At 41.2% G+C, this 13,091-nt stretch overlaps 1 protein-coding gene across 10 annotated transcripts in view; it reads left to right on the top strand.

Annotated features, from left to right (window-relative positions):
* LOC144933589 (ryanodine receptor 2-like) overlaps positions 1–13,091 on the top strand; it is a 318,383-nt gene that overhangs the window by 40,776 nt on the left and 264,516 nt on the right. For all 10 annotated transcript variants that reach the window (XM_078858546.1, XM_078858550.1, XM_078858549.1 and 7 more), the window contains exon 4: positions 7,842–7,862. In XM_078858546.1, the coding sequence (XP_078714672.1) occupies positions 7,842–7,862 (21 nt within the window). The remainder of the gene's footprint in view (positions 1–7,841; positions 7,863–13,091) is intronic.

A 13,091-nucleotide genomic window follows, 5' to 3' on the forward strand; every position in this document is an offset into this window, starting at 1 on the left:
TATATGTATCCATTACCCATGGTGTCAATTTCAGGCCTCAATGTTACTTTATATGGGGCTCGCATATCTTTTAAAATGACTAAGCGATGGGCGGTTCAGATGGTTCGTTACCTGTGTTAGGAGCACTGCATCAGTTCTACTGAATGCTGGTCAGCCACCAGGGGTAAAACCATGTTATATGCATAGAGTTGATCATTTCAGTCCTGTCACCCTGGGCTGCACAATAGTAATAATCAGAATAAAACCCCTCGCATTAAACCCATTATATTTTTTAAGAAACACTGCTATGGGAATCAATTTAAGTGCAGCAACAAACGCTTTAGGTGAGCAGTAATGTATTAGCCATAGATATAATTTTTGCCATGAGGACATTCTGTCCCGCTGCCATGCTCCCGCGATTTCATTTGCAAATCTTGTTAGCACGGTGAGCACTCAGAAAATGCGAGGTTACCTGGCTGTGCCATGCAATCAATTCATGCAATCAAGCGAAGGAAGTTGTTAGGTGAATCAGGCAGCAATCAGGAAACCGGCAGTCTGCCTCCTATAATTATGGACCAGCTTGTTGACAGTCGCGCTCTCCCGTAAAGAATGATTCTTGTTTTATCCAACAGGATACTGCGGTATTCCAAATCTTGTCTGTCTGTCATGTGCAGGGCATTCAATGTGCAGAATCGTCTGATGACGCTAATGATAATACAATAATTATCCACAAAAGCCACACCAGATCTTGATATTTTCTTGTAAGGAGTGTCCCGCTCAAGGTTTTTGGTCGATTCGTTTTAAAATGTATTTATTTAGTTTGTAATTTATTTTTGTACGTGGAGATAATCTGGATTGTCCGCAAAAAACTGTGCACGAGGAGAGAACACCTTTTTGTTGTACTGCTCACTACTGGAGGGATTATAGTTAGTATTATTGATACTATTAATGAGACTCCACAATTAATCTCGAAACATTCATTTTAAGGTTATTTCAGGCAATAATTCAATGATATATATTTTTAATATGATGCAATACAGGTGTAACATTGTAACCAGCAATAACATAAAACATAACAAGCTGGAACAAGAATACAATGTTAAGGACATTGGGGGCACTTGCTTTGTTAAATCCACATCCTTTATACAGTTTCACTATTTTATCCTCGAAGGAAATTGTGAATGTTTTAGAACATATTTTAAAATCCAAGTAATTTAAATCCCCAAAACTTCACAACTATCACTGAATTGAAAAATACAATCTAGATTTGAAGTTTTCGTGACTGCAGAGATCCATACTCTGTGGTTCATTCGGTAAAGTCACGTAGGTATAAAAGAAAATAAATTAAATCACGACGTTTCGGGCGTAACACAAGCGTCCGTCATAAGGTGGGACAACCACAGCAAGAAATAATTGCTGAAGTGGGTCACGTCGTGATTTAATTGATTTTATTTTATACCTACGTGACTTTACCGAAAGAACCATAGAGTATTGAAAAATACAATATATGTATAGAAAATAATAGCTTTGGAAAGGATGACCCCCCCCCCCTCGACATAGGAATATTCCATTTTCATAGCTGGCTCAAGGCCACCAACATATAAGCACCGTTCATTGTTCATTTGTCGACTTGGTCCTGATACCGTGATATTAAACTGCTCATGGATAATCGATCTTGCATTTGATGTCTCATGAAGCTTATTTACACTTCGTAGAAAAATAATTTCGTTTGGATAAAAGCTTGTGCGTTATCGGATGAGGGAAGGTGGGTTGATATAATTACAGTTAGAATCAATAAAAGGCCTTTAAAATAGTTTTTTTGTGGCGAGAAAAATATTTCAAACTGTGGTCCAAATGCCCAGTTAAAGTTGTTAGCAGAAAATTCCAAGTCGATTGATCTAAACGGAGAAAGCAGGGGTCATCTAATACCGCATTGTGGAGTCTTTATCTTATTGACTGTACCGGTAAAATGCAATAAACTAAATAAAAATGTGACAGTATTGTTAAATTAACGAATAAAAGAAAAAATAATATTCCTTCTGTTGGCCAATCGGCCTTTTGGGTCAATGTGACCCAGGAGAATTAGTTCAATCAAGGAAAACTCTGGACAATTGAGTCTCTCAACGGTATGGTGTGTCCTTTGAGACGATTGTGACTGGGTGGCCCTGGTGTTATCTCAAAAGCCACCCATGCACATTATAAAGCCCAGAATTGAGCATGAGAAATTCATAGCAAACGGTGAGATGCGTTGATCCGGAAAGTCCATTTGTCAATTTAAACCTCGGTTCCTTTAGGTCAGGGCTGTCCATACTTGAGTCCCAAGGGCTCATTTAAGCTTGGCTTTGGCATCACTCAAACTTACAATTGGAAACGCTTCTCTGCAGCTTAGAAATAAAATTAAGTTAACCATCTACGTAAGAATATAGCCTTTGCAGTCACATGATGCATGAGGGGCTGAGTTGGAATGGTTTCCCGGGTGGGAAAGGGATGAACTTCAGTGCAGGTTTCATGAGTGAAGTACAAACAATCATCTCTAATATCTGTTTGTGAACATCTCTCTAAGATGTCCCATAGTCCATCTGTCATATCTATCTTATATATGTATTTTTATACATCCCTCTCACCATCCCTATTTTATATTTCTCTTATTAGTATTAATACATCTATTTTCTCTCTCTCTCTCTTTCTCTTTATTATAGGTCTCTGGCCCGAAGCTCTTAGCAGCTTAGTCAATCTATCAGGCCTTCAATGCCAATAGTATGGACATCCCTGCTTTTTATCTCTTGAACTATTGTCTGGAATTCTCCAAGGCAGCGCCTCTTAAATTTCATTTTGATATTGACCATCTTAAATGTTAGATATGTCTGGTAAGAGGCTGTGAGCCAGTGGCAGAAATTCCATATTTCTGTTGTGGATATCAGTCTGTCTAGAGGATGACCAATGTCGACTTCCCACCGTTTTATCAACCTCGGAGTCCATCCAGGATTCTGATTTTGACGATTATTCTAACCAGAGTGCCACCCAGCCAACTGAAACATGCTTGATTCCTATTTTTCCTCGATAATGTGTATCTCCAAATTTAAACACTCGACAAATAGTGATATAAGATACTGCAAGCCGTCCGCATCTCACATAACGTGTATTTACCCAAATGAAAATGTATCCAGTATTAATTAAATGTAGGAATTACCTTTAGCCTCCAACCACGCAGAAACAAGGTTGGGGGAGGGGGCTAATATAACCAAATTGATGTATTTACCTATTAAGCAATCCTCACAGAGGGGCAGATCGATGATGTCAATTTGTTGACGATGAAGCCTTCTAACATGTGCTGCACCTCACTATGTTGCTTAGTAATGGAGCTAGTGGAGTGCGACGATTTACTGATTCATTGCCACCCCACCCACTTAATTATTTCTTTGAATTATGTTCATTCTAAATTAAAGCGTGCCCTAAAACAAAGGGTAAAGGTGCAGCCCTGCAATTCCTGGTCCACGCCACTGCTGGCAGAACAGCCTCCATGAGATGGGAGCTCTAGGGAGTTCCTCTGTAAGAGGGTATTTGGCCTGCTCTCCCACACTGGCCAGATGTCTTGGAAGAGGTGAAAGTGTACACACTTTGCCCCACCACACACGTCCCTGCTAATCGACTGACTGTAGTGCCACCATTTATACTGCGCGGTGGACAGAGGGCAGGAAGCTTCAAGACATTTGCACCATCGTTTCAACTGCCACACCGGGAGGTCACATTGAACCGGTGACCTCTGGATTGCAAGTCCAGTGTGCTAACCAACAATTACAATCTGCGTGGATGGAATTGTCACATCCCCACCTGGCTGCATTTGACAAGAGAGTAATAATGCATTCAATGGGCCCAAAACAAAAGCCCCGGATTTTGTTATTGCTTGGGAACTGTGGAAGGAAGTAATAGGAGGCCTGATATTTTATGAGATTCAAGATGGTGTCACATACAGAGGGTTTGCCATTTTTCGACTTAGATATTGGTTTCCTAGCACTTACTTTACAATCACTTTGCCTGTTTGAGGTTTCCTTCTTGACTATTGAGATGCATTTTCAAATCAAGTAGATGTTCCTTGTGTCGTGCGTGCTGCAGTACATAAAAGCACAACTTTCAAGTCACCAGTGCTGTTTTGCGATGATTACTGCGATCACAAATGCTGATCACCTTGACTCGAATATTTGCCATGTAGAGTATAGCTCAGACAATTTTCCTAGTCACTCGTGTGCGAAAAATGTTAAACTGAAAATGAAACGCCATTCATCCACGGTTACAGCTGGCCTGTTGGCGATACGTTGCTGTGGAATTCAGTTTGAAAGAGTCCCTCATTGAAGTGGTTTTATTGAAACAGGTGTGAAGCCAGGGAAAAAGCCATAGTTGTAAATCTGCATAAAAAATGCTCAAACTCTTTAAATTGGAAAAATTATCCCACGTGATTTAATTTGTGGCTAAAATTACAATGCTATGTTTAACCATCTTCGCTCTCCTCGCGCTAAGTGGATTCTAATCTCTCAACTGCTTTGGCCCATTCCAAAATTGCATACACCCCTCCTGTGCATTTGCCTTCTTACCTCAAAGTACTTATATTACAAGATTACTTTTGTAGTAGTGTAAGGTAAAAAAGCAGAAAGATAATTGTTTTTGACCTCCAGTGTGTTTATGGTATGGATGAGACTAAACAGCGAATTTAGTAAAAGTAATTGTTTTATAATTATAATTTGGCCCCTCATGCTTGTCCGTTATTCTTCTTATTTTATTCGTACCACTAGGATTTATTTTGCCAAATTACTGTCGGAGATATTTGCTACTTTGTAATAATTTTCATTGCAGTGGTTGAAACCATTTAATACAATTCTCTTTTGCTAAATAGATACTTGGCTTCACTCACGTGATGGGCAGTGTCTCAGGATAGTTAGTGGAAATGTCAGTAAATCTTCCAAATGTTCAGCTGATTTGGCCATTAAAAATAAAATTGGCCAAAAAACTTGTTTCTGCAAACAATAATATGAACTTCTAGGTTATTAAATACTTTCATTTAGATATACTTATTTCACGAGTAACTGTTCTATTTATAGATGCACGAACTTGTTTTGCCATGTTATTATCAAACCATCACCACGTTAGAAAGAAAAACAAAGGAAGTTAATGATGAACATTCATTGTGATGAGGCAAAAAAACATAAAATTAGTGCTACAATCAAGATCACAAAGTCAATAAAAAACATCAAATGTCACTTTTCAATTATCTTGTTTAATTTACAGCAATAGATTATGGTCCCGTACAAAGCAGACAATAATCTTCCATCTGAACCTCATCTTCATGTCAACGTGAACCTCAAGTGACCCAGTCAATCGTTTGTCAAAGTTTATATGTGAAGCCTTCTTTAAATCGACATTTACATGCATCAGACGTTTTTAAGGAGCACAGTAGTACTTTGGCCACAAAGGGATGTCAGGCCTGTAAAATAGGGTCCCGTGGAGTGCAGACCTCCCCGTGTCTGTGCACTGACTCTCTGGAAGGTGACCCCACAAATTGTTGCGTTACTAACAAGCTCTGAAGGTCAAGGCCCACCATGACCTCTGGTCGGTGAAATATAAGCGGCAGCAAAGGCAGGGATGAAAACACAGTGGGTGGTGGCTTAGAGACCGGGCAGTGGTCCACTGTACATCTCTGTTATAAGTGTACTTGGCACATCCCTATGTATGCGTTATCAACTATTCATGGCACATTAAAAATTATGGAACTTTAGAAATAGCTCACATTAGGAGATAGGGTTCGCTCTCTCTCTGTCAGCAAATATTTACGTATGTCTGCTAGTCTGATTGTACGTATGTCTGTCGATCCATCTATCCCAGTGAGTTGTTTTAGTACCAGTCATGCACTGAAAAGAATTTAGGCCTAATTGTCTGAATAAAAAAAAATTGTCACCGCGCGCATTAAGGTCTGGAAGATGCTTGTAAATTTGGAATTCTTCCACCATGCACAGGAAGATAGTGTAGGATTGCAATTCAGGTTTTTTTTTTATATATGATTGAGTGCCTGCGTTGGCTCCAGTGTGGTTGTGCGTGTGCATGCTCACATGTATAGAAATAACAGCACAATGTCTTATCGTGAAGCCAAAGCGCAAGCCTCTCCTGGTGGTCATGTCAGGCACATTACACTTTCGTTACTATCACCTTGTCAGTGTAGTTGTGCATTTTACTCAGTGTGTGTCTAATGCACTTGCCAACTGTGCAGCACGGGATATCATTATGAAAAGGACATTTTGATCAGATGAAATAATCTCTGGACTTTTACAAAGCAACTGCAAGTACCTGGCCTCTCTGTATGTAGGTGCATTCAGAGGTTGATTTGCATTTCGTGGCAGGATAAAGTAAATAACTTGGAAATCCGAATTACAAAATTGCAGCAAAGTACAATAATATGCTATTGAGTTCCGTACACCTCATCAGTGAGACGAGGTTTCTATGGTTCAGACATGTCTGCAGGATGGAGGGCACATCCATGAGACGGCATTGGATTCTGGGAACCGTGCCGCAGAGGTCGCAAACGGGTTTTGATTCCTTACCCGTACCCGTACCCGGCCGCACCAGGGTCGCAAATGGGTACCCGTACCCGTACCCTACCCGTACCGGGCCGGGTACAGGTAGGGTACGGGTATCGGGTACTTGATTGCGACCTCTGGGATGAAGCCATGTTGCAGGCGCGGGTGGGTTGATTCTTGGAACTTGAATTGTGAGAAGAGACAAGACGTTGGGAAATGAGTAACAAACAGTTACTCACCAGTGACTCACGACCTACCCGTATCCGTACCCGGCCGCACCAGGGTCAAAAACGGGTACCCGTACCCGTACCCGGCCGGGTACGGGTAGCCGGGTATCGGGTAGGGTACGGGTATCGGGTACCCGGTTGCGACTTCTGCCGTGCTGCCAGATACCAAAGAAAAGACCAGAGGCCTGGTAGTTTGATAACTGTAATAGTAAATCTTGGAGGCCAGGTGCATTACTGTACGACAGCTGAGAAGGATCAGGAATAGAGTGATGATGAGGTGTATTCGCATCAGAGACACTGGGAACGGTGATTTCTTAACATTTCTCAACCTATGTTTCCACTGCTGTTTGTGTGTACCTAATTTCCATCTTATTTGACTCCTACCTACTGCAATATAGTTTCTGTGGCCCAATAAAATGCATTGACTTATCGCAAATATTTGTTATATGGAAGAATGTATATATATATTAATGGTTAAGCAAGTACTTGATGTTACAGCTTGACACTTACCATGGTTGGGCAATATTTTGTTACCATCACTTATCTAGGGCTTTTGGAATAGCGGTGATTGGGGAAGAGATGGTATTAGAAGTACTGTTTACGAGTGTACCATGGATTGCTTCTCTGTAACATGTGACATATAGGCAGCCTAATAATCGAAGATCAGTATTTGCATAGGATGGCCTCTGTGTGTTTGCGATCATGCCATGGCAACTGATAAGTGGGCTGGACAGGTAAGTGCCACCAGTTTGGTCAAACGGACGCACCTCACCGTAAATACCGTTTACCCCATACAACGGCGCTTCTGTTTGTGTGTATCAACATCAATGAGATGTCATTTTCAACGTTGTTTAACCACTCAGTGTAAACCCCCACACTGTGTAACGATGGTACGGGTAGTCCAGAACTTATAGTCGCCTGCATTCACAGTCTCATTACCTGTGCGTTTGTGTTGTCATTGTCAATGGCGCAGGCGGACGTGTCTTGTTAATCCAACCCTCGTGTGAGTGATGACAAAGCTCAGCGACCCACCGCTGACTCCTGTGTTTTGCCTTCCCCCCCCCTTTGCTAGCCGGTTGACATGGAGAAATGGGTAGGTGGGATGCCTTCTTCTCCGCCACGTTTCCTCTTACGAGCCCCCCAACCACCCCCCCCCCCCTGTGTCACCCTTGCAAGCCCTGACCATCACATGCCCCCCCCCTCCTCCTTCCACACCCCCCTCCCACACGTTCGCTGACTGATGTGCACGCAGTCACTCAAGAGCAGTCTGAGCCACAGCGTGTGCGTTTCTGCGGTGATGGCAATGATGCACTGTAATGATATGAGTAGACCATCTTGCCTCACTCCTGATAACTAAACCACTGCCCCCCCCCACTCCATCGTCACAAATGTGTGTCATCTCACCATAAATATAGATGTATATCTCTCTGTGGTCTATATACATTATAAATGTTTTAATTTGAAATGGGCGGACACTTGATTTAGAAGCAGGTAAGTGCTCTTAGACTTCATACGTTTCCATTTATTTGGACACTTGGGGAAGATGCCTCTCATTGGGAGACCTCTCTCAGCCCCCATCTCATGAACCTCTGCGTCGCACGATGGGAGATCACTCCACGTGGCTCTGCTGCTCCACAAGTTTGATTACTTTATTTCAGAATACAGTATGGATTTATACGGCATCTTTATATTTATGCATCCATGGCTTAGCTGCATATCAGATGCATCTGGGCTGTCCAATGATACAGTTTAACATAAGAGTGGGTGTTGTTCAATATCGTTGAGCTATATCTCGTGTTCAAAGGCAATTGTATCAAGTACAACAATGCCTGCTTCTTATCTGGTTAATGAATTAAATATCATGACCTTAATTACTCTCTTTAAACATCTGCAAAGTGAATAAAGTCACTGATTTGAGCCTGGTGGTGTTCATCTCTGTTAAACGTTGTAAGTCAGTAAGTGGAAATTCCACATTCCTATGACAGGCCTTGTCTATCGTTAAGCCTTGCCATATTAAAATGTGATGCTGACTGGAAAGTGCGTAATTTACCAACCCAGAGGGAGTGATGATGGGCTGAGTGGCCTCTGACTGGAATTTGAATGTGAGTGACCTTGTCATTCAAAGCCTGCTGCTCTGGATTATTGATCCATGATAAATTGCTTTGAAGCAAATTGTTCTGTTAGAAATTGTTCCATTAGAAATGTGTCTTGACCACATGTTTTCTCACTCCAGTTATTATCACTGTAACGTCTCCATTTCTTTTCAATCGAAAAGGCCCCCACAATTTGTTTTTCACACCCGTCCGCGGTCGGCATCGTTTCACGAGAGAGATGAACGAACAACGTTTGGACATCTCACACAGCCCCGGGCACCCAGCGTGTTGGCGAAGGGCTGCGGAAGAGATTCATTTTATAGAGGGCAAGTGGTTCCGCGAAACCGGTCGTTAAGCGAGTATAGGAAATACATGTTCAAGGCTTAATTCGTTCCGATAGCATCGAATGTTACCCTTTTTGACCCAAAAAATCGACTTTATAGTATTTAAACAATGGGTGTTAAGACATAAAGATACTAACAACATTAGAAACACGTAATATTAAGAGGTACATGGTTATCAATGCATTGTTTAATATTTACTGTACCTTCAACAGTCCGTGGTTAACAGGGGGAATGATCGGCAAGTGAACATATTGGGCTCTATGGAGGTCCGTCGTTAGGCGATGAGTCGTTAACAGGGGTGGTCATTAAGAGGGGTTCTACTCTACACTACTATACACTACACTATTATACACTACACTATACTCTACACTACTATACACTACACTATACACTACACGATACACTACACATTGGGCTCTATGGAGGCCCGTCGTTCAACGATTCTTCGTTAACAGTGGTGGTCGTTAAGAGGGGTTCTACTCTACACTACTATACACTACACTACTATACACTACACTATACACTACACTACTATATACTACACTTTGGTCGTTAAGAGGGGTTCTACTGTATATGAGCAATGTTAACAAGCTCTACTGCGTCACGTTTCACGTCAATGCGATGTGTTTGTTGCTCCATTAATTTCCACCTACTGTTTCACTTACATTAGATATTGTTTGCTTTAACTTGCAACGTCAAATCTTTAAACTGTTTCCTCGTTCAACTGAGGGTTGCTCACTGTACACAGCATCTAAGCTATGAATATTGAATTCGATGAGCAGATGTCCGTTTTCGTGAAGAAAAAGGCCAAAAATTTAGATTTTTACGTAATATTTGGTGATATTATTTCCACAGTCTGTATAGTGAATAGGCTGTATATTCAGGCAATGTCAGGGGGAGGGGTGGGGGGGGCCGAATTAGCGGTGCAGTGGTTGGCACCCAGTGCTATGAACCTGATGGTACGATACTCTTAGGTTTTTTCAGTAAAGTCACGTAGGTAAAAAACAGCTGTCGTGGTTGTGACGGTACCACCTGAAGACGGAAGCTTGTGTTGCCTCCGAAACGTCGTGATTTTTATTTTATTTTACTTTTTAATGTTTTTTACCTACGTGACTTTACCGAAAAAAACCTAAGAGTATGAATCATTGCAGTCACGAAAGCTTCAAATCTAGAATAAACTGATGGTACGAGTTTGATTCCCGGCCATGGCTCACGTAAGCAGCAAGTGACATCTGACCTGATCCTGGATTCATTCCTCAACAATTCGCACTGACCGTGGGGTGAAGTATGATAAAAAAAAATATATGTAAACGTACTGTCACTGACAGTGTTAGCAGGCCTATATCCAGCAATGGATATACAACGAGCTGCAAACTAAAGTGAGGCATCTTCTTAGTTCTTTCGGTAAAGTCACGTAGAATGGAAATAATAAAATAATAAAAATAAAACATAATAAAATAATTCTCACGACGTTTCGGCCACAACGCAAGCAGCCATCATCAGGTGAAGAATGAAACACCACCAAGCTTGGAGCGTATATTTAAGCTTAGAGTCGCGGCATCTTAAATATACGCTCCAAGCTTGGTGGTGTTTAATTCTTCACCTGAGGACAGCTGCTTGCGTTGTGGCCGAAACGTCGTGAGAATTATTTTATTATGTTTTATTTTTATTATTTTATTATTTCCATTCTACGTGACTTTACCGAAAGAACCAAGAAGATGAATCCCCGCAGTCACGAAAGCTTTAAATCGAAAACTAAAGTGAGGCATTTTACTCGACCCTTACGTGATTGTACATTCCAGACATATGGTCGGAAAAGTAGCTGCAACAAAAAAAACAATTGTCATTGAAGATTAATCATTTGTAGTTGTGGCAGCCCATACTTGGGAGCCTTTTATAGTGCAGCATGCTATTTCTGGAATGAAGGGATGAAAATAGTGTCCTGTTCATTATAGGCCTCAGCTCTTCATTTTAGTCTATAATAAATTCGGCAGAAGAAACCTACCAATTTAAAGTCACGATGATGAAGTGAACGTGTTGGGCATGTCAGCCACTCGTACTTTATTTTTAATCTTGTTTTTTCCCCCCCACACAATTACTGTTTTCACAGAACTTTGCAACTCTCCCCTAATTGCCAGGCTTCTTTCTGTTGTAGACATTCACGGGTCCAGGACGCATACTGTAACACGGCACATAATGAACTGGGCGTTCTTATCAATTTATATTTAAAAATATATATACTTTTACCGATTCTATAAATGGCTACATTTTAGCCCTGGCACATGGAGCCACTTTGTCTCTAAACTTAATCTCAGGGGGCTGGAGTTCAGGCTAAAGCAGGGGGGGGGGTCACAGAAAGAGCCGTGTTGCTCCACCCTGTCCAATCTTTGAGTCGCATTTGAATTGTTTAATGTCGCTGTGAATTACACAGTGCTTTGCCAGTGATTGGCATCTCACAACATTTGAAGTGTTCGTCTTAGAATGATCCCGTGAAAAATTGGGTTTTTTTGTGCGATATTTATTGAAGTCATCCTCAGACTTCGATATTCCTCTTTGTTTCTTTAGCAACTCATATCAATCGGCTACAGTTTAAACCACTAGAATTTCACTAAATCTATGCAGTACACCGTCTGTAAAGATTTTAGATTTAACCATGTGGGACGTTATACATTTGTTGATAATATAGCAGTGCCATATATGTTATGAACAGAATGCCCAATTGTTTAGTTTTCGCCGAAAATATATATTATTGACTGGAATAACAATCGTCAAATTTTGTAGGAAAAAAAATATCGCCGATAATCAATTGAAAATCTATTTCTGCCCACACACAAAGTAAGCCTTGCACACTTTCTGGGCATGTGGGACCTGAATTTAGATGGAAAATAATCCAAATCGGCTAAAAATAGCAGCATTTTTTTCTGTCGGATATTTGTCAGGAACATGCATGAATATTGTGCACATCTTGAAGCAGTGTACACCAAAAAGGTTAGTTCTTGAACTGAGGACAATATTTATTCCAAGGAAGAGTACTGGTTGCTGTGCTGGCCTTCAAAGGTGCTCGTGAACACCACAGGCCCCAAAGGTCTATTAAGGATATACAGGGGGTTGTTATCTTATCTTGTCTATTTAAGTAATATAATTGAAACCTTGGCTCAGTGGGCAGTATTTGTTGGGCAATTGCCACTGGTTCCAGTGTTAGCCTATCCCCCTGTAGCTGTATATTGTGGTAATATCTCAGGCTTTGCTAGCTAGCCCCCATGGCCGATTAATGGCCTCTCTAAATATAGGACATCACTCTTGGTCAGAAGAAGGTGATTGCTCAGAGAAGAAATACGCTAAAATATGGAACGCCAGAACATGTGCAGCACAAGACAAATTACATCTGCCTGCATTTATTGTGGAACAAATGTGATGTGCATGCACACCACATACATTGCAGTATACATTAATAATATATAAAGTAATATAGCACGCATTCATCATATTTTGAGGGAAAAAACACTGTGTGCATACTAAAATGTATATACAGTACAATATGGATATAAGCACATCCCTTGGGAACAGTACCATGCATACTTATATATTCAAAGTCCTGTGCTTGTATCGGAAGATACCCGTCGCCTTCTCTCCACCCGTCCAGTGCAGTCTGTGTTACTTATATCAGAACTGTCTTCATATCCAGCTTCCACCGTATACACCAGAGGTGGGACAAAGTCATTGTTATGCAAGTCCAAGTCGAGTCGCAAGTCATCAAATTCATGACTCGAGTCTGACTCGAGTCCAAGTCACATGACTCGAGTCCACATCTCATAGGTGGGACAAAGTCATTGTTATGCAAGTCCAAGTCGAGTCGCAAGTCATCAAATTCATGACTCGAGTCTG

Source organism: Lampetra fluviatilis, chromosome 7, assembly GCF_964198595.1.
Source record: "Lampetra fluviatilis chromosome 7, kcLamFluv1.1, whole genome shotgun sequence".
Classification (NCBI taxonomy): Eukaryota; Metazoa; Chordata; class Hyperoartia; order Petromyzontiformes; family Petromyzontidae; genus Lampetra; species Lampetra fluviatilis.